The sequence below is a fragment of the Montipora capricornis genome, chromosome 5, assembly GCF_036669925.1.
Source record: "Montipora capricornis isolate CH-2021 chromosome 5, ASM3666992v2, whole genome shotgun sequence".
NCBI classification, from domain to species: Eukaryota; Metazoa; Cnidaria; class Anthozoa; order Scleractinia; family Acroporidae; genus Montipora; species Montipora capricornis.
The window spans coordinates 20,236,068-20,257,855 of record NC_090887.1 but is presented as its reverse complement, the minus strand read 5'-3'; the positions used below and the strand labels follow the sequence as shown (position 1 = coordinate 20,257,855).

Genomic DNA, 21,788 nt, shown 5'->3' with positions numbered 1-21,788 from the left:
TTGTTGCCTTTTCTGTCCGACTAGTTGGGTGATACTTAAACAATTAGACTCTTCGCCCTCAAGGGCCACGGGTCAATAGCCCATTCGGCTGCGCCTCATGGGCTATTGACCCGTAGCCCTTGCGGGCTACGGGTCTAATTGTTAATTATTATGCAACTTCTGCGAAAATAAATTGTATTGTATTGCCATCCAACATGGCCGTCGTTTCACGTGGGTGCAAACCAAGAATTGTTTGAGTGAAATGGGTGTGGTGTGCAGAGGAACACTGAACATGGCGGCATATTTAACCATGTCACTCCTGAAAGCGGTCCCCATGTCGAATAAATCGTCTGGCGTTTCAGGAGGGACTATCTTTGCAAGATAATGCTGTAGCCTTCATCAGTCGAAATATTAACGTTAGTATGCGTGATTCAAAAAGTAGCACGTCGAACGCGCGTTGATGAAAATTCCGCGTGAAGTTTCGGGAAAAACGTAGCGCGAGACTTATGCGCGTGCCAAAGGCTTGTAGCTTGGAATTTTCCTCAGCGTGCGTTCGGTTTTTTGAATCACGCGTACTAAGTTAAACAGTTTGGTTCGACTACCCGAGACCAAGAAAATCTTAAATGCGCACGCATTTTACTAGCGTTTCCTTTCGAAATGAAAAGGTTTTTTCCGCCAAAATTCTCACCGATTCAAAAACAGCCTTTTATTAAACTACATATTACTGCTCCATGACATTTACTTGTTTTACGCTCAAAGGGGCTTTGTCACGGAAAATGATGTAATTTCTTGACACCCAAAAAGTAGAATAAAACATTGCAATAACCACTTAAAAACTGTCGAACAACACAAAAGAAATACAGCAAAAGGAAAGAGAAGCTTGGATGGACACATATGGACAAGATTCAAACAGATTGCATTTGGGTAATCTTGAAAAAAGTCGGCCCGACGCTTTTTATGTTTATGGCAAATCGCCTGGATAAAGATCATTTTTACTCAGAATCATCTTGTTTGTGGTGTAACGATAATCTTATCAGTAAAGGAATTCCACATTACCATTTCGAGTCTTAAACTCGTGAATAAGTACGGATTTCCACGAAACACCTTAAAATAACGTGACATAGCCCCTTCAGGATGTTTTACGAGGTTCGGCCAATCGATAAAATATCAAACAATTTTGACGACCGATGTTTTATTGTACAACGTTTCCTGTTTAGTCACAGGCCTGAAAGCTTAAGAGTAATATTCGGATACGACAGAATTAACTATCTATCACGAGCACTCCAATAAACTCAGTTGAATATGAATCACATTGAGGATAGAAATCTTTCATTTTTAATGATAGTTTTGAAGTTATACGTCAATTCTTAATAGTGAACTGTTTCGTAAAATTCTATTTCTAAATAATAACTTACGATTTAAGAATGTGAAAATTAAAATCTTTCATTCATTCCGCTATAAACCAATCAAAACAATTATTGTAAAAATTTCTGCAGGAATGCCAATCGCTTCCATACAATAATTTAAGTGGCTTCCTAAAAATTAGAAGCGTCTCATAAATAGTTAAACTTTACATTGCATTAAATCGTGTCCTCAACTTTTTCCGGTTCTGAATCGGATTCCACGATGACATCGTCGGATTCATCATCGGCTGTCGTGGTAGTTTCGTTTATTGCATTCGACAACAACCGGCTTGTCCCTGTCTGGGTCACGACAGTCGTCACGACATCGGAAGCATTTTGGATAACAGTGGAAGATCCGCTTTCATTGGACAAGTTCGTCATGTCTTCTTCGGACTCGACAATGACGTCATCAGAATCACTTGATGCCGTTTCCTTAGTCTTGAGCTCTGCCCTATAGCGATTTCCTCCGTTGGATACGAAGGTGACGTCAGAACTCCGGGCTTTGTTCGGAGAGTCCGAATCAAAAAGCTTCTTTCGGACTTCGTGAGGATACGGAAGTCCAGCAGCCTTTTTCTTCTTGAGAGACTTCTCAGTTGCTGGACTTGAAGGAATGTAATATTCGCATTTTACTTGTGGGACAATTTTTGCCATAACCTTGAACGGGTTAGCGCTCTTCGTCCCTGTTTCGCTTTCAGTGGACAAGATTACTCGAACCTTGTGAAAGGTCTTCAAGACATGTTCCTCTTCGTACATGACATCTCCCAGCTTCAATTTGACACTCCAAAGCAAAGACAGTTCAGCCGGTTTTCCTTTCTCTCCCCTGGTAAAACCAAATTTCTTAAGACCGGGACAGAACTTCAGATACACTCTCTTCACCACACCCAATTTTGGCACCAGTACATCCAAAGACTGATCCATCACATTTAACACCACTCCATCCTCTTCAATAGAGCCGCTTTCACGGACAAAAATACCGAAAAACATCTCATCGCTTAACTCACCCGCTCGCTTGGCTGCCACTTTGCGATCATTACAATGTTCGGCTATCATGTCTACAATGTCGGGCTCTTGTTTCAGCGGCTCATCGATCCCGAGGCTCGCGGCTAAAATCCTGTGCACCACCAAATCCGGGTATCGCCTGATCGGGGAAGTAAAGTGAGTGTATAGAGGTACGCTAAGAGCGTAATGTCCAAACTGGTCTTCCTCCACCGATCCCGTGCAAAAGTACTCCGCGTTCTTCATAGGCCGCATCGCTAGATTGACCAAGACTTCTCTCTCGGGGGAGGACAGCGGAAACTGTGCCAATGACTCTTGGATGGTCTTGGATGATGTCGCATTGAAGCAGATGCCAAACGATTTGCACAGTTGTAAGAGATCTTCCAGTTGTTTTTGATGAGGCTTCGGGTGACGCCTTAACAACGCTTTCTCTGGATAACTTTTATAGATATGATGAGCGATCGCCATGTTGGCCAGAAGCATTAGCTCCTCGATGAGCCTGTTCGAGTCACGTTGTTTATAAACATGGTATCCATCAGGTAAACCAGTTTCTTGATCCAGATGAAAGCGAATTTTCACTTGATCGAGGCGCAGGGCGCCATTTTCAAACCGGTTCCGACGCAGGTGCAAAGCAATCTTATGAAGCTGGTTAACTTGGGAAGAAATGTCTTGCGTCGTGGCTCCGTCAAAAATCGGAGGCAGTTCATCCGAGTTCCACTCTCTCTTTGGTTTCTCAATCATATCTTGTGCGTGCTCGTACGAAAGTTTGATGCGAGAACGTATAATCCCTCGTCCTTTCCAATCACTTAGAATTTCGCCTTTCTCATTCATCTGCCACACAATAGAGAAAGTCAGGCGATCTTCTCCGGGGTTCAAACTGCACAGCTCTTCACACAAACGTCGCGGTAACATTGGGACGACTTTCTGTACCATGTAAGTTGAAGTCCCTTTTTCCAGGGCGGCTTCATCCAATGCAGTCCCTTGGCGAACAAAGTAGCTCACATCGGCTATGTGGACGCCAACTTCAAATACATTGTCTTTAATTGTCTTGCAGTGGATCGCATCATCGAGATCTCGCGCAGTTGCTGGATCGATTGTAAATACAGAATCCCCACGGAAATCCCTTCTGTTTTCCAACTCTTCATGGGGTATCTTCCAGGGTGATTCCTGCGGTAAACACGCCAAGACCTCGTCTGAAAATGGCCCTGAGTCGATCCCGTATTCCAAAAGGATCCCTTCTGTCTCTGGTTCAATCTCGCCTGCTTCGCCCAGACTTCGCGCAATCGCACCAATGGCAAAGAAGGAATCTCTTGCAGAGGTCTCGGGCCAACTGACGATTCGTGCAACCAGTAAAGATGTTTGAAAGTCACGTGGTCTTTCAAAAAACCCTGGAGGACATTTCGCGCGTGGGATACGTATCCTAGGTAACCGACTGTCACTTGGAGAGAAACATCCGTCGGGGAAATCCTTGGGGTGGGGGAAGGGTTTAAGATGTCCAGTGGCCACACGAGTGTGTTTCTTTTCAAGGATGCACACCACCTTAGCAGTTCTTTGCAAAAACTGCTCTGGGACTTGACTTACGTCTATGGGATCATCTTTGTGGGCCGATCCCGTGTAATTGTGTGGGATTGCAGCCAAGGCACTCTGCGTATCTCTTTCTGGGTTCAGAGACATGGCCTCCATACACTTAGTCGTGTCCTGGATGTCGTTGTCTTTCAAACCTGGAGTAATTCCGTTGTAATGTAACTCCTCCGTCATCACTTTCCAATCGCCCTTTTGTAAAATCTTCAAAGCAACTATGTCGCCATTGAGAGCCCTGTTACGCTTTAGCATTCCCTCTAACAGCACATCACGCTTTAGGTCTGGCACAGTGACCCACGCAAACTCGTAGTTCCTCTGACTGATTCTCAGCACTCCTTTTACAAGCTGCTTTCTCTTCAAACCTTCTGACACTTCCTCTGACGACCAGTACTTCTCATAAAGCGGCTTTTGTTTCTTAGCGCTATTTCTCGGTGTTTCAGTGAACGAGTCCCTCCTTGAGGATCTGTTATGGGATTTTGGACTCTTATGATTCGCGCTTGGTGTTTTCAATTCCCCTGACGTTGATCCTATGTGGTCATTCTGCCGCCGCTCATCTCTTGGAGTGCGGGGGTAACTTTCATCGCTTGCCGAACCTTTCGCTTCAAAGCCTGTACGTTCAGGGGCTTGGTTCCTCTTTCTTTGTCTGTTTCTTTTCTTTTTTGCACTGCCTACATGCTCAACAAAGTCCAGTCTTGGCTGCGTTTCTTTGCCGTCGTCTACTGATAGACTTTCTTTTAGAATCTCTTCCTTCACCATGTTTCCTTTGAAACAAGAAGTTTCCTCTGATGTGGCCTCGCTCGATTGTGAATTTTCCCTGTTACGCTCTTTCGACTTTCGATTTTCCTTGCCGTCTTTGTTATTCTGGTTCGCGTTTCCTTTAGTATGACTCACCGGCTTGAATTTTCCAGCGCACTCGTCGGGTCTAGTGCTTGACTCATCACAAGTTGTACCGTCAAAATTACGTGTTATTGCATCACAAGAAGAAATACCTGACGTAGCAACTGGGGAATTATCGTCTCGCGCTTTCTCTTCGCCTTCATCGCAATTACCACAAGGCGCCCTTTCTTGCACCTGCAAGGTTTCACAATCTCCTGCATCCGACCTTGACTTATTCTTTCTTCTTCTCCTCCTCCTAGACCGTCGAGAATTCTTGCCTTCAATCAGTTCTTGGCTTTTAATTCCCTCAGACTCTGCGGTTGTTGATTTGTCAGCACAATTATTGTCGAGCACTTCCGTCGAGTCACACAAAGTTGTACCATCACAATTAAGTTCCATTGCATCACAAGTGGAATCAGCTGATGCAACAGCTACAGAATCTTCACCCACAGTTTTGTTTTTGTTTTTCTTTCGCCTCTTGCGCTTTGTTTTGGGTTGAGTACCTCCACCGTTGTCACCTGCATTTTCACGTGCATCCACGCCTTCCGCCTTGGCTTTCTTCTCTTCCGTCATTTCTGAGTGTGAATTGTTCACAACTTTTTCCATTAAAAACGTCGCTTCAACTCCCCCTTCGTTTTTCTTCCCTCCTGCACCTTTATCCATTGCATTCAATTCCATAAACAATTTTGCAAACCTTTATAGCAACTCAACCTGGAGGTAAAAAGTGAAAGTACGATGGGTTTTGTTTGTACGGCACACTACCTACGATCAATTAACTTTCAGTTCTTCAAACAATGACCCGTCAACAGAGCTCCCATTTCATAATAAGACATGATGATGTACCTGATACAACTAGGCAATGACACAAATTCAACCAAGGAATCCAAGTATGATGGAAAATACTATACGGGTCCAACTCAAGTTAGGAAGCCATGTTGTTTATTTTGTTCCCCTTTCCCATGAGACTTCAGGGCCGAAAACGGAAATCACGTGTCACCATTGAGGAAAAAGAAGATGGCGGCTGATGGTTCAAATGACACCTTTCAAGAACATGACCAAGATTTTGGAATAAATTTCTCGCTCTGATGTGGAAGGCCTTCAATCTGGCAAGCCAAGATGAGTGCAGACTCTCAAAATCTGCAGACAAAGTATCAGAAACTTGCTGCAGAATTTGCAAAGGTATTCACGATCATTGATTTTCTGGCAAATCTTTGCATTCTTGGGAGGAAGTTACAGTGCTTGTGCTGCTGGTGTGTCTATGTAATATATATTACTTTGATTTATGTGAAAGTCGTGGAAGTGAAACACTTTTCTGTTGATTAATTCATGGTTAAATACATTACAAACAGGAAAACCGTCTGATTGTTTCCAGCCGGAGGGGGGAGGGGGAGGAGAGGGGGTGGGGTAAGTGGGTTTGTGTTCATCTGTCTTCTTGCTTTCATACTTACAGCAAAGAGCACAAAATACTGTTTTAAAGAAAGCTGTGATTGAAGAACAAGAAAAAACTAAGTCACTTCAGGTAACAGATTTACATTTCCTGGAAATATTATATGCCGCAATGATACTTAACAAGATTGTGGAATTAATTGATAGAAAAAACCCTGAGTGCTGCCAGAAGGAGTTGAAATTCTGGCCATCCAGCTACATGTCTGTTCTATCACTGAGCATCAGGATACTTATGGGAGCTACAATCCTCGCCAAAGAAAGTTGGACACCACATACAGCACCAATATTCTGACTTTTAGGTGTGATTCTTCCTCCCCAATGTTTAACTCAATGATTTAGAGGAGCCATATCACAAAACCAACATTGAGGGAGAGCGGAGGACATCACTTGTTTGTCAACAAATGTCACAAGGATTATAGGTGACATTCATCAAACTCAAGGAAGGATTACGTTTTTGCAAATGTTGGCCATGTAGCACTTAGTTTGAACAGACTTAACTGATTAGAGTGTAATGTGAAGTGTTAGTTTTCTACCCCATATGAACCATGTGAGGGTTAGCCCTACTAATGGAAATGGGCCCACATAAGGACAGAGAAAAACTCTGACCAGGGTGGGAATTGAACCCACGACCTTTGGGTTAGATCACCGCTGCTCTACTGACTGAGCTACAAGGTCAGACGGGAGCAGGCCGTGGGAACTAAAGATGTTAAAGTCATGGCAAAGAACATGTACAAGTACAAGGATAGGGTTACGTTTTTACAAACGTTGACCGTGTAGCCCACACATATTGGTGTGGTTGCAAAATGCTTATTTGCTCATACAGCCCTAGGGAAGATTTATCTCTAAAAATTTCAGCTGTACATGGGAATATCCTTGACAGGACAGTGCATGGGATGAGAAAAGGAGGCTCTTTTTTCTTTTCTGTGTTGACCCCAAACCGATGCATTGGCATGGTCAAATCTTGGACAAAATTAATTCCCTTGCAGTAAGGATACATGAATAATAGAGACTCCAAGGGCATATTGTGGCTTTGGCTGACAGAGTCATGTGGTGGGATGTTTTAAGTGGAACATTGCCCACAGTGGAAAGATGACATATGAACAATTTTCAGATGTACCACTAACTTTTTCATATTTGTGATTTTATATGTACCAGTAGTTATTTTGATGATTTATAATATTATGTTGTAGGAAAATGTGCGACAGAAAGATCAGTCAATAAGGAAGTATGAGCAGGAAATTGATAGCCTGCAGTTCAGAAATGACCAGGTGATGTTCAGGTCTTTTACTTGGTCATCACAGATGAAGAGCAAATCTAAAATATTGTTTTTTTTTTTTACTACAGTTTAAATTCCAAAAACATCGACCCTCTGTGGCACATGTAACTAGTCAGTTTATTCCTGGTTGCTTGCATAAAATCATTTGAAGTGATTTTCAGATTTTACTCTCAACTATAGGCAGAATGCAAATGTGTGGGTACTTTTTGTGAAATTCGATATGCAAAGTGTTTTTTAGGGAGGATTTTTACATGGCCTTGGATTTCTGAAGACAATAATAGTAATGCTATATTTTTCTTAAAGTGTTCTTTTCTATATATTGCTGTATTGATGGATTTTGGCAAGGTACACAAGCTAGTAGTTTTTGGTTTGCGGTATTTTTTTATTGATTGTTATAATAAGCATCATAAACTTCACATGACAATTTATTACAGAGGAAAAAAATTAATGAAATTGTTGTGTATTGTACGACTATGTAGGCCTGATAAATTTATTGTCCTTCAACCTTCTTCTTTTAAATCTTCTTAAACTGTGAGTGAAGTTGTCATTAATTTTGATCGAATTTGTTTGCATATTCTAGTTGTCAAAAAGAGTAGCTGTTTTGCAGGAAGAACTTGATGAGTATGACGGAAGGAACAGGAAAGGAAAGGTTTACAAATGCTATTATTTTATTATTCTCTGGCATAACTAATACAGATAATAATAATAATAATAATAATAATAATAAATAAGATTAAATAATAATTAAAATAATAATAATAATAATATCAATGATAATAATAGAGCGAGTTTCAATAGAGTCTCGTAAAACCAAAACCAAAATAGTTACTTTGGCCAATCAAAAAGGACAGAGACAATCCAGTAAACCAATCAAAACTCAAAGTAATTAAACATAGCCAACACAAAGTGCGGGAAAGTGCGCAGGTGCAAGCCACAATTGGTTTTGGTTTCACTTCTGATTGGTTGAAAAAATGGTGCAAGAACTTTGAACCAATCACTGAGTGAAGTAATGCAAAACCAAAGTAATTTACTAATTACTTTCGGCACTCAATTACGACCAGAGGCCAGGATTGAACATGGGTCACAGAGGTAGGAGGTGCGGTTGATAACAACTAAACCACCCTGACTGCCCTCCCTGACTCTTCCAATACTTGAGTAGTCCAGAAAGGAGACAGGGGTCTCAGGTAAAAAGAACATGATTTATATTCTTGATAGTGGCTCAGGTTACCGGGGAAAATCATAGTATTCCTAACAGGAGTTGAACCTATGGCATTCCAATTTTAATAAATAATAATAAATGATAAATATTTCTTTAGATGCTCTACGACTGAGTTGAAGGAAAATTTTACTACATTGTATAAAATCTGGAATGCTGAAGGAGTGTTACGAAAATAACCTCTTGAAACCTTGTTAAACAGAAACTATAATAATTGTAGTGGAGAAAACTCATGTGGGATCTTGCAGGTTCTTTTTGTTTGTTTGTTTTTTTTGGGTTTTTTTTCTGCTTCGCCGTTACTGTGAAACATTTGTATCTTGTCCTTAAGTGTATGTCTTAATATTGTAATCTCTGTAGAAACTTTGATTTCATTACATTAAATGATAAAATAATGATTATAAAAAATCTGGAAAGCTTTGCTACAGTGGTTATATAGTGAGAAGGAGCTTGGTCCTTGTGTAAGAGCCCTTCAATGTCCGTGAACCCTGTGGGAGGTAAAAGAAGCCACACACTATTCACAAAGAGTAGGGCATGGAGTTCCTGGGGTTGTGGTCTGTCTTCTGTGGTGTGTCATGGTTGGGATGGTAAATACTTTGAGATACTAGCTACATAAAGCTACTGTATACTCTAAAATCCGAAGGTAAATAAAGATAGGATAGGTGACTTATTAAGGCAAATAATTTCATTTCAGGAAGACTGGCCAGGGAACTGAAACCTAGCAAAATTTTAATACTTTTGACAAGTATTGATGAAGTACAAAGTAGGCAGAGAATATTTAAAAACAGCTTGACAAAGTCATACAGTTTGTAGCATAGCAGTAGGAATATCCATCCATTTTGTCTACTTGCCAGCTGTTAATGAACCACTTGCAGATTGAGTCGACATTAAATCATAAGATGTACAAAATAAATATTGTTTCAGACAAGAATTGATGGTGTAACAAAGCCAGATGATAATGATGTGAAAGATCAAGAACTTCAAATAAAGATTCAAGAGAATGAAAGATTACAGAGGGAGGTGAGTTGTTTTACAAACTCGATGTGCTTCCAAGAGGACTTGGAGCTAGGGACTGTGGATTGCAGCTCCAATGCCCTAACAACTTAGCCACACTTACAAGTGCCATTAAACACCACAAAACAAAAGAAACACTTTAAGTCAGCAATGAAACTTTTGTATCTCTTTATGTCTCAAATAAATTTGTTTTTTGTAGTTGAACTACACACTTGGCCTCTGTAGTTTGTTTATGTGCAGAACAGTAATTAATAGATAAATGTAGATGAAGCCTCTTCCTGCCAGCTTATTGGTTATTTCAGATTTTAAAAATTTGTAATTCCTTTTTCTTTATAGCTGTTTGAAGCAACCCAAGAACACAAGGGAACAATGCTATCCCTTCAGGAGAAATTGGAAACTTTTGAAAGGTGATTAGCACATGAAGTAATTTCCTTCAAATCAACTCCACAAAATGGACACAGGTTAACTTTCCTATTCTGTATGCCAATACATGTAACTCATGTGGTGGCATAAAAGGTAAGGGAGGAGAAAAATAATTAATTTTGTCTTGTTGAAGTTCATCCTCTTTTCCCCACCATTTTCTTGATAGAATTTGAATCAATTAACAGCTGTTCAACAAAGTGGATGTGGCTATGTAATAGTGGATATTTACTGAGCTGCAAAGTGGCTCAGTAAAAATTAATATGCACCACTAGTCACCGACACTGAGTATAACTAAAAATAATAATTATTATTATTTTAGTATGTTTTAGTATTGATACTAAAACAGTGAGATAATATAACACAAAAAGATGATTTCAACTCATTTATTCCTGCAACGATTATGATTTTTTTCCACACGGAGGTGAAAAGCAAGGATATTACTTAGAATTTTAGTGGCCAATTAGAGCGCAGCAGCCCAAGCTGAGTATATCTCAGTGGGTATATCTCAGAATGTAATATGATCGCCATCAAGCTATAAAGGCCGTAGCCACACAGAGAGGCGATTGCATGGGAATTTTATAACAAGTCAACCATTATTTGGAATTTATCCACCAAAATCGCTGTGTGTGTGGAGTTCATGTGATAGGAAATTTATCTGGCCTTAAGGCTGTGGTGTTTTATGGAGATTCGGGCTGTTGCTTTGTGATGTGAAAGCAATTTGTGGGACGAGATCGCCCCAAGTCACCGCCCTTGCTTTGCTTTAATATGAGGGGTAAAGACAGCCAACAAAATCATAAAAATTGGTAAGCCAGAAACCTGTCTAAATGTTTGCGCTCCGATTACACAGAAAAGACAAGGACAACCATACGTGGAGGGAAGTGAAGTTTATTTCTACATTTACAGCTTACTTAATTACCTTTTATAAGCTCAAAGTTAATTGTCCCAAACTAAGTCATGTGATCAGAGCATGCCTTCAATGCCATGCATTGTTTTAGTATATACTAAATTAGGTTTTTATTTTAGAAAAATTAGCAGAATCATTAAATAGTGACAAAGCATGCTCTCTCAAGTTCCTGAGAATATTCTGATTTTTTTCCCCGGAGTTGGAATGAGGAAGTTTAAAAATTGGTTTTGTTTTTTTGTTATCTTTAGAAATTCAACTGACCATCAGAAATTATTGGACGAAGCTAATGAAAGGCACAGAATGATTGTTGATAAACTTAATGAGGAAAGAGCAATGCTTGAGGTTTGTAACGTAAGGATGTGAAGAATAGCATGTCATTTCAAACATCATTTTACAGTAGTTAATGTGGTCAAGATCTCCATACACTGTAAGTGAATAGGTCAGGAATGAAAATAAGAAGATAGCTATTTATATTTTTGTTTCCATGTGACCAGGCCAAACTCCATAAGACACAAGAGGAGTTAAAACATGCAAGTTTTAAGGCAGAAAAAAGGTGAGTTGATAGAATTTTTCTCATTGAAGAGGCAGAAATAACTTACAACAATTTAAGCAAAAAATAATTAATGTTTAGTTGACTGAATTAATGATTTATCGTAATGTCTCTGTTGCAGTCATCAACAACTTAAACTCTTGCACAAGGAAATGACCTCAAGATATGGTAAAGATAGTTCCTGTAACCACCAAAATTATTTCTCAGTGGTGTTAAATGAAATTAAGGCTTTGTACAAATAATCCAAAAATGACATTTCAGTTGGTGATTGCGATTTATTATCATAAGTATAATTATATTATTGTCTTCCCCTCTTAATAGCTATTGCCATTTATGATTAGCTTTTAATTAGTGCATGACACTTTTAAATTATAAGGTTAGGTACATGTAATTAGTGGTAATAACTATTTTGCTTTGAGGCTTTGATTTCGCTTTATGTCACAAAGTAAATTAATGAATGTTATCTTGTACATGTATCAGATGATGTGTCAAAGGTAGTGACAGAAAAGCTTCCCTTTAATGATACAAGTAAGTGGTGTAAAGTAATTCCGAGACACTTGTTGAAGGAAAGAAAAGTCGCTTGCCTATTGTACATGTGCTTGAAAATCTGATCAACATTCATGCCACAGAAACCTGATTAAGCTCTTCCCCGGTGTGCCCCAGTGGCCCATGTCTGACTTAAAGCTTTTTTTCCTCTAGATATCTACTGCTTTCAAAAGTAGTTGCTCCATGACCAAGCTCTACTAAACGTGCACTGCACTGCTCTGCTCACCTCACTTTGTTATGAAGGTGTTTCAAATTTATTGTTGGTTTTCAACAGCCATAGACCTTTTTGCAGATACAGTGGCCATTGTGATTTCTATTGTTTCAAATAGCTATTATGGGATGCCCAGGGGGTAAATGCATATTAATTTGCCCCCTGAGCATCCCATAATATCTTTCGAAACAATGGAAATCAAAATGGCCGCCGTATCTGCAAAAAGATCTATGTTTTCCAATGAAAACAAAAGAAATCATTTCCATAATAATTGAGTTCAATTCCTGGAGGATTGGATTGGGATACCAAGGTGGCCCCCATTTCTTTGTTTAGGGGCACCAGCATGGCTGCCCTGACATCATGTGAAAATCGAGAATAGAGGGATTGCTGATTTGAATCAAGTTGAATGTATTTTCTGCAGGCATTAGGGAATTCAACAAGCTTAATGTACCTACACACGACAGAAGACACCAAGTTAAAGCAAAAGAGGTTATTTGCCAAGCAGTTGAACTGGTTCGTGAATTGGTTAAAGGGATGTCCAACTTTCATACCTACACAGAACAGGTTAAACAAAATCTAATTTTGCACTTTTTATTGGTAATCACATGATTTTGAGTGCAAGATGGAATAAATGAGCGTGAGTAAATTTTTTCAAAGACAAACAAAATTTGTAGTCTTTCAAAAAATTTACAAGTGCTTATTTATTCCAAATTGCACTAGAAAAATCATGTGATTACTTGTTAATAGTATGCATGAAAAAATTTCTAACCCTCACCAATACATGTGCGCGAAGACTATCAGCTGGCTTGTAGTCTTGTTTGTCTTGGTATAAAAAATCCTCCTGACAATTTCGTAAGGGCTTTCATTATCCAGTTGTTTGTGCTTTCCTTTGTAGTCTTGATTTTGCATTTTCCTTCAAACTTTCAATGAAAACATTGCCACATGTGTTCTTGCTTTCTCGCCAAATCTATCCGCCATTTTGTAAATTCAGCTTGTGCCATCCAGGACTCGCATTTGATTGATTGGATTTGTGCATTTAATTACCTACTTTTGCACTGAATTTACCTATTTTTTGCACTGAATTGCCTCTTTTCTGCACTGTGTTACCAGAAAACTGCATTTCTCTCAGCCAATCAGATTGCAAAAATTTTTTCATGTATGTATTTAGTCTAGGTACAAAACACCATAAACTTACATGTACATGTAGGAATCATCATAATTATCTGTTGGCAAGGTTCTAAAAACTTGTAAACTTGGTAGATTTGTTTCATGTAACTTGTGTGCGTATCCCAATATTTTAATTTTACAGCGCTTGAAAACGATCTTTGTGGAGTCCACTCAACAGCAGATAAGCCCCTCCACACAAAAGGTACATGTACAGAAGATGAAAACACAGCTCATTATACTGTAATATTTATAAAAGGGTTACTGTGAGTGAGGTTGTTAATGATTTGCAGTGGCTCAGTTGGTTGAGCACCGGGCTGTCACGTGAGAGGTCGTGAGTTCAACTCCGGCCGGACCAACACTCAGGGTCTTTAGGTAACTGAGGAGAAAGTGCTTCCTTTGTAATTACATCTGCAATTGGTTAGACTCTCTAGTCTTCTCAGATAAGGACGATAAGCCGGAGGTCCCGTCTCACAACCCTTCAATGTTCATAATCCTGTGGGATGTAAAAGAACCCGCTCACTTGTCGCAAAGAGTAGTGCATGTAGTTCCCGGTGTCGTGGTCTGTCTTCTGTGGTGTATCATGGTTGGGAGGGTAAATGCTCGGAGATATTAGCTACACCAAGCTACTCTAAAAATCCGAAGGTAAATAAAGATGTATGATATGATAATATATGATATGATATGATATGATCATAACTTGTTGGTACTATAATTATATTGGTTGAAATCCAAATTTTGTCACATGAACGGTATTTAGGGGGACTACATTATTCAAGAGGTGGATGATTCAATGCAAATTTGGATAAAAACAAAATAACCTGTCAGCTAGATAGTAATTTGTACTGTCAATACGTGTATATCAATGACACCCTTGCAACAGTTGGGGTCAGAAATATTTGGTCTGTCTTAAGAGTCTTGAAAGGCAAGCAATTAACCCATAAGACTTTTAATAAAGTTCATTTAAAGCATCCTCTGAATGAAGACACTCTACTCTGTATTTTGGCTCTTTATTCATTGCTTTTATTATTTGAGACAGTATCATGGCATTTTACCTGTAAATGTGTGACTTCCAAAACAGATTGGCTTGCATACATATTCGTGATTTGGAGGACCAATCTTTTGTTTAGTGAAGTACATGTGATCTCCTGACCGTAAGGAAGAAGACTTCTTGAAATGTTAGCAGCCATTAAAATTTGAAAGTTGTATTCATTTCATTTGATTTTGAACTACCAAAATTCAAAACTGTGTGATATGGTAGTCACATAATAAAATAATAACAACTTTATTTAAGTGTCAATGGATTTAGCACAAGAGCACTAATTGGGGACAGTAATGTAATTAACTCAAATCAAATCAATTGAAATCAAATATTGGTTTTTTGTGTAGAGGGAAAACCAGAGTACCTGGGGAAAAAAACCTCTTGGAGCAGAGCAGAGAACCAACAAACTCAACCCACATATGATGCCAAGTCTGAGAATCAAACCCGGGCCACATTGGTGGGAGTCGAATGCTCTCACCACTGCACCACCCCTGCTCCCCCCTTGGGACCTCTTATCAGGTTCAAGCTACCTAGGAAACTTAGAACTGCAGAAAGTCTTAATTCAGGCAAAGAAAATGCGAGGAAATTTGACCTATAAATTTGTACTGGTGAACTGATATGTACACATTCACGGCATAGTCATAATTTATTGTAGAAAAGGAATTTATTTACAAGTGAATTTATTTACAAGTGTTTTTTTTTTATTCTTATTATTAATGTATATTGGCTTATATGTGTCCCCCATTACCTACAAAGCTTAACACATTGACACGTAAACAAAGTTTTCATTCCTTCATTGATGGCACTCATTCTTAAACTACTGTTAACTCAGATTCTTGATACAGCTAGTGCTGGTTCACCGAGTGTATGTGACAGTTGGTGAGCATGTTGTAAAATGTCAATATTTCCTTTTTCTCATGAATTATTCATGTTTTTGCTTTTCTCTCACCAGTTCTGTAATTACCTTCATGAGAATGGCACTGTGCTGAGATCTGTCGATCAAGCATTTAGTTCCTTCTATAACAGCGTCAAAACAAATTCTTTAATTTCAATGGTAAGGAAAGCGCCTTATTATTGTACCTATTTTTATAGCGGAGCTCTGTGCATGCAGCACCATGGGTATAAATCAGGGAGATGAATTATTATTCAAATTTTTTGTTCTATCGCTTTCAAATTCATCTAATGGTGTTTAGCTGTACCTTGTTCTCAATGACTCTCGCAAGTTTGTGTTTTGGCATAGTGAATGATAAAATATAAAACCTTGAAATACATGTACAGCAATAGACTGCTGGTAGTCTGTTTTTCTCTTGAAATTCAGCAGGGGTTATGAGGCGAGAGGCGGCGAAATACGAGATACAAAAACCCTCAACTTGTCGCACAACATTGTTTCGTTGCAAGTTTTGGTTGATGTTTCGCGTTTTTCACCTTGCATGGTCAACTTGACCTGCAACAAAAACATTTGTTGCGGGTTGAAGAAATGCAGCACGCTGATTGGTTAATTTGCTAGTACACGAGCACATTTGTTGCGCGACAAGTTGTGAGCTTGATGAAAAACGAGCGACAATGCCAAAATTTGTTGCTCAGAGTAGACCCGTGCTCTACTTTTCGCAACAACTTTCTTCAACCCGCAACGAATGTTTTTGTTGTGCGACAAGATGATCATGCAAGGTGAAAAACGAGAAACATCAACCCAAAGTTGCAATGAAACAATGTTGACGTGCCAAGTTGAGGGTTTTTGTATCTCGTATTTAGCCATCTTAAAGAGGAGTGGGACGAGACTCGGCCATACCGCCCTTGTCTCACCTTCTTCCCTACTCGGCCACTACCATACCACCCTTTTGCATTCATGATAACTAAACACATGTTTAAGTGTCAGAGCCTTAAAGAAAAAACCGGCTGCCAGCAGACTAGTACAGCAAGGGGAACAAAAACAAAATAATTTATTATTTCTTATGTTTTGACACATATTTGCCTCTGAAGAGATCATTTGTTATACCGTTCAATCATCTTTGCTTTTATTAACACTAATTATTTTTTTAGGAAACTATTCCTGGCTTTCATGATTTTTCAGAAGCATTTCACCAATACAATAACTACTTAAAGAAGCTTTTACCTTACTATGTTTTAAGGTAATGGATTGACTTAACTAAAAATACCACATGATTTTATCGTCAATTAACCCATTGACTCCCAGGGGTTCCCCATTGATGAGTAAAATCGTCTGGCGTTAGACAGACGGTTTAGGCCGGTTTGGACGTCAAAGGGTTAACCACAACCTTTCCATTGGTAGAGTGCACGAGTTTACTGTTCAGTCATTTACATGGTATTTGTCTATGACTTGAAAATTGATGGGTATCTACTCCAAAATTCATGTTTGTTCTGTGATTGATTTAGAAGTGAAACAGGATTAATCTATAATCGTGGCCAAAATTTCTTGGGACACCTTCACTTAAATGTGCACAAAAATACTTCAATTAAAGGTGTAGTTCATATTTTATAATAATTCCCATCATAGTAGCCTCTCAAGAGCCCTTCACCATCTCCACCCCCAAGCAATGCTGTTCAAAAACCAACTGCAGCCTCTGTGAATGTTTCCAGGATTCAATAGGGTAGTGGGGAGAAGGTTATGCCAATACGCCGCCTTTAAAAGCACTTGTGCTTTATTGACTTAATTGTCCCAAGGATTTTCTCCAGGATCGTAGCTTATTTTAATGATTTTTGTTTTATTAGCACTAGCGAAGAATGCAAATCATCAAACTGTTCGTCCACTCTGGAGGCCTACAACAAAGCTCTACTGCACTCGCTAACAAAACTGATTACGATTTTCAGTAAGATTGGCTCTCACATTAGGGTCCTGGCCTCTGCAAGTAAGCAATAAGATACAACCATGTACATTTGTAAGTTTGCAGAAAGTTGGTTCATTGCAAGAGGGGAGGGTTTAAAAGACAAAGAGTTGAGGAATTTATTGCAAATTTCACAATATTAATCTCTTATCAAACTGCAGTCTTGCAATTTTACTTGCTGAAGCCACGTACATGTAAACAGGAACAGGGACAAAGCAGGATTTTGTTTCAAGAGTTGGATGATTGAGCAAGGCTGGGGGTGGTATAGGTCATGGTGTCATCAAAGCTTCTACTACATTGGTTGAGGCTACAAATGGGTTGTCACTAGGTTAATTGTCATGGCTCAAAAGCTTTCGCCACAAAGTTTGCTATGGTGAGCAGCTAAACTAGAGACAAAACACATTGATTCACATAGTTTTTCTACAGTCATCTCTGCTTTCATCATCCCACTATTGCCACGGCAAAAGTCCCCTTTGGCGTTTCCCATGATAAACAAGAAACTAGTCACAATCAGAATCATTTTTACCAAAAGTAAAAGTACCAAAACACCAATATTGATGATATTCCGATGGAGAGCACGTTACCTTAAGTCAACACAAATAGCATTATTAAAACGACTCAGACTACTGGGTGCAAAAGATGGGTTGTTTTTCTTTTTTGTAGGTTCGGGATCTGTGGGAATTCTCTCATCAAACTATGGCACTTCCTTTACGCTTCTTCATGCCTCTGTTCAGGAACTACATGAATGTGTTAAAGGTACAGTATACAATATTGTCTTTCTTAAGCCCATGATACACGGTTCAACATCTTGCAACATTTGTTGCGCAACAAATGTTGAACAATGTTGCACAAACGTGTTGAATGGAATAGAGCTGGTCTCTATTTTCGTTCAACATTGTTCAACAACATTCAACGTGTTGAATGGCATATTTCAACTTTCAACACGACATGACACACTGTTCAACATTTGTTGAACAAGAGCTGCAACATTTGTTGATCAACAAATGTTGAACCATGTATCATCGGCTTTACATGTAAATGAAAAACGTGTATGCTTTGAGGCCTATATAAGGTAAAATGCATGGTGCCTTTGCACTCACATCTAGGAGTAATCTTCAGGTTTGTCAGGTTTCTGAAAAGACCTGTTGTTTGCTTTAAAAGTTGATCCCCTGTTCCAAGGGTGTAGCTCATAATAAGCATAAAAAGAAATTTAATGATAAATGTAAATCTTAACAACGTTTTAATGACTTATTGTAGATAGATGGCCTATTAAGACTGGACAAAGGTTTGGCAACATCATTTTAATTTAATGCAAAACACCTAGATTTTCGCTGAAAAGTGCTTTCATAGATTTTCTTTTAAGTGCTGGTACATCCATCATGATCTCTATCTACCTGGTAAATTTTCTCTCTGCAATCAGAGACAGAAATTTAAAGTTGCATTCATTTGATGATTCACCATTAATTCTGTATTCATTGTTACAGCAATTTGAAAAATACTTTGACCAGAGTGTAATGGTACAAGTTCTCAGATACAGTTTGAAATGAAGTTAGAATGCATGGCTATTTAGGATTCGCCGTGCTACAAAATCAAATGCCATAAACAGCACCACAAGAAACGTGTCGTGCTACTCTTTAGCTTCCATTTTGATTTAAGACTTTTAGGATTTCACCCAGAAACTAGAAAGTGTGGATGCCTTAAAACAGCGTAAGAAAGAACACCACAGGAAAATATTGCTCACTTAGTGTTCATTTAAGTGGTTACACGTAAGAGATTCATCCATAGACGTGACTTTTTGTACAGCCCAGCCTCAGAAGGTTCAACCGTGTTATGCTACAAAGTGCAACAACTACAGGAAAGATGTTTTTCTTTGCAGTGTTATCATCATATTTCCAGTCAAAAGTATTATTAGAACACCAGTTACCAACAGCCACACAGGTACAACATGGAAATTTTGTAAATTCTTGTTGAGTGCAAAGCATGTTTTTTGATTTCTGATCTGCTTTCACCTGCATTAAGACTGGACCTGTAGACTTGTTGACAAAAAAGTCAACTTTTCAAGTACATCAAAATGGCACCAATGTAAAAGGTTTGCAAGGCTTCCTTTTCTTACAAAAATGGATTTCAAGAAAGTTAAATGTTCATTAAGTGTTTTTTTTCACCAATTAACAACCAAAGTCCAGTTTACTCACAACTGATGGGATTGGTTTCTATAGAAACTTTGTTGTGACATGAGTGTGGAGTGTAACATGAAATTTAGGTTTTTAAACAAACAAATTGTTGGTGCCTTTATCACTTGTTTTAACCAAAATTTTTCCAGTTTATTTAGTTTGTTGAGCAGCAGACTTCTCTGAGGGAGGAGGTGGCTTAAAAATGCAATACTTGGGCTCTTAAAATACACGTAACTGCGTAGAAAGTGCTGTCTTTGTAAAAAGGGTTAGACGTTGTAGTCATCTTGGATAGGAATTATAAACTGTATGCCGTACCTTACAACCCTTGTTGACCGCAAGGAACACCCGTATTTGCTCCTAAAATTGTAGAAACTCTGCTCTGCTCCTTTTTGTGTGTTGATCATGTTCCTAAAATGCATTGACTGTAAGGAGAGTGTATCTTGCTGTACTCAATTTTTGTTGTTTCCTTCTTTAGACCCTGAAGAGTACAGATGAATGCATTGTTTCCTCCTTGGTTTCTCTGGTCACGGTCACTGCTAAGGTACCAAATGAGAAATACCTACCGGTAGTTCTTTTTTACAAGTGCACTTATGTCATGTCAATACATGTAGACATCCTCTTTCATTTATAATTAAGCCAGGCTGTCAACTCACTATCTGATTTCTGCCCACAACAGGAATATGACACCATCTTGCAGGGGTTTCATTAAGTTTTAAAGTAGAAGGGACCTTGTGATAGAGTAAGCGGGTATGCCTATATATAGTCTGGCTTTTGATCTTGAGAGCTCCTTTGAGCAAAGGCAGATACTATACTCAGTGTATGTAGACGGGTGCTAGTACCCGGGTCCCGGCTTCTAATAAAACCCTTGCATCATGTTAGTTGTCCTGTTCTGGACATTTTCTCTCAGAGAAATAAATTATTGACATTTTGAGTCTTCTGTTTATTTATTAATTGACTATTTTCACCATCCCACAATGCAATACATTTTGGGGGGAGAGGGGGGGGGGGGGGAATTCTTTACATAAAAACAATATAAGTTATTTACTTTTGGGACTGTATCGTGCTTCAGTGAACTGGATATCCATTGTTTTAATGCAAATAACCTTAAAATTGAACTGTATTATGGGATTGGTGAAAAAAGTGAATTTCTGTAAGTTTTGTTTGTCAACTATGCAAGACTAAGCCTTGTGTTGAACAAGGACTGGATGCCAGTTAATTTGAGTTGGGCGATGGTGTCAGAACGAGTGGATATCGTGGACAGAAAAAGAGATTTCTTTTCAATATTTCAGTCACTAAAAATTTGGTTGTACGCCAGCAAGATGATTGTCACTTAGCTTAGTTACATAATTTATACCTACCAGTACCTCCCTCAGTGGTAGAGCACCAGTGGGGGGGGGGGGGGGGGCAGGGTACTCCCACTCTCCTGGTGCTCTGGTTTCCCCTCTCCTCAAAAACCAAGATTTGATTTGATTTGCATTAATTTTGTTGATTTCAGTTTACATTGCTCCAGTGCTAGAAGACTAAAGTTCTTTAGCATCAATGACTGGTTTCAAAAGATTGATTTAAGTTATAGGTCACTGCAGCAGTTTCTTGCCAAAAATGCTTAGACTAACATATGTAATGGCAAACCCGTTTATCAAAATTATTTGTTAATAATATTTTTATTTCTTAGATAGGAAAGTTCATGAACAACAACTTGGATTTCATTTCAACCAAATCTGTCATAAGAACGAGAGGTCTTACTACTGCAACAGGCAGCGAGGTGCATCTTCATTTACCTTACTTTCCATTTGCTATTAAACCCTTGATGTTTCATAGTCACTGGTATGAAGGTTGAGATTTTGAATAGCTCCATGCCTCGCTCTTTGTGGATAGTGTGTGTTGTCTTTAATGTCCCATGTGTAAGGAAGCACGTGATTCAGCTTGAGGAATTTCTCTTTCCCATGCTATTTCCATTCTTCCTACAATCTCGATTTAACCCATTGATTCCTAAACGGCCACCCATTTATGAGGAAAGTCGTCTGACGTTAGACAGTTGAGAGTAATAATAATTTCATAATTTATTTCACTTATAAAGCGCAAATATCAATTGGGTTATTTTCATTTGCGCTAACTTAAAAATTATAATAATTACTAATATAAATAATTAA

At 38.8% G+C, this 21,788-nt stretch overlaps 2 protein-coding genes across 2 annotated transcripts in view; one reads left to right on the top strand and one right to left on the bottom strand.

Annotated features, from left to right (window-relative positions):
* Window positions 1–1,154: 1,154 nt before the first annotated feature.
* On the bottom strand, window positions 1,155–5,791 carry LOC138049860 (DIS3-like exonuclease 2). Its single transcript, XM_068896325.1, has 2 exons — window positions 5,679–5,791; window positions 1,155–5,546 (listed from the first exon to the last, which is right to left on the bottom strand). The coding sequence occupies exon 2, from the start codon at window positions 5,511–5,513 to the stop codon at window positions 1,560–1,562; it is 3,954 nt and encodes a 1,317-aa protein (XP_068752426.1). The 5' UTR covers window positions 5,514–5,546; window positions 5,679–5,791; the 3' UTR covers window positions 1,155–1,559.
* A 32-nt stretch (window positions 5,792–5,823) lies between these two features.
* The window catches only part of LOC138049861 (protein phosphatase 1 regulatory subunit 21-like), a 31,808-nt gene continuing 15,843 nt past the window's right edge, over window positions 5,824–21,788 (top strand). Inside the window, exons 1-19 of the mRNA XM_068896326.1 lie at window positions 5,824–6,014; window positions 6,286–6,354; window positions 7,472–7,549; window positions 8,138–8,206; window positions 9,695–9,790; window positions 10,121–10,191; window positions 11,360–11,453; window positions 11,606–11,664; window positions 11,783–11,829; window positions 12,142–12,189; window positions 12,840–12,982; window positions 13,728–13,787; window positions 15,577–15,678; window positions 16,665–16,753; window positions 17,355–17,491; window positions 18,131–18,223; window positions 19,344–19,405; window positions 20,114–20,179; window positions 21,311–21,400. Of these exons, the coding sequence (XP_068752427.1) occupies window positions 5,952–6,014; window positions 6,286–6,354; window positions 7,472–7,549; window positions 8,138–8,206; window positions 9,695–9,790; window positions 10,121–10,191; window positions 11,360–11,453; window positions 11,606–11,664; window positions 11,783–11,829; window positions 12,142–12,189; window positions 12,840–12,982; window positions 13,728–13,787; window positions 15,577–15,678; window positions 16,665–16,753; window positions 17,355–17,491; window positions 18,131–18,223; window positions 19,344–19,405; window positions 20,114–20,179; window positions 21,311–21,400 (1,536 nt within the window). The 5' untranslated portion in view covers window positions 5,824–5,951. The remainder of the gene's footprint in view (window positions 6,015–6,285; window positions 6,355–7,471; window positions 7,550–8,137; window positions 8,207–9,694; window positions 9,791–10,120; window positions 10,192–11,359; window positions 11,454–11,605; window positions 11,665–11,782; window positions 11,830–12,141; window positions 12,190–12,839; window positions 12,983–13,727; window positions 13,788–15,576; window positions 15,679–16,664; window positions 16,754–17,354; window positions 17,492–18,130; window positions 18,224–19,343; window positions 19,406–20,113; window positions 20,180–21,310; window positions 21,401–21,788) is intronic.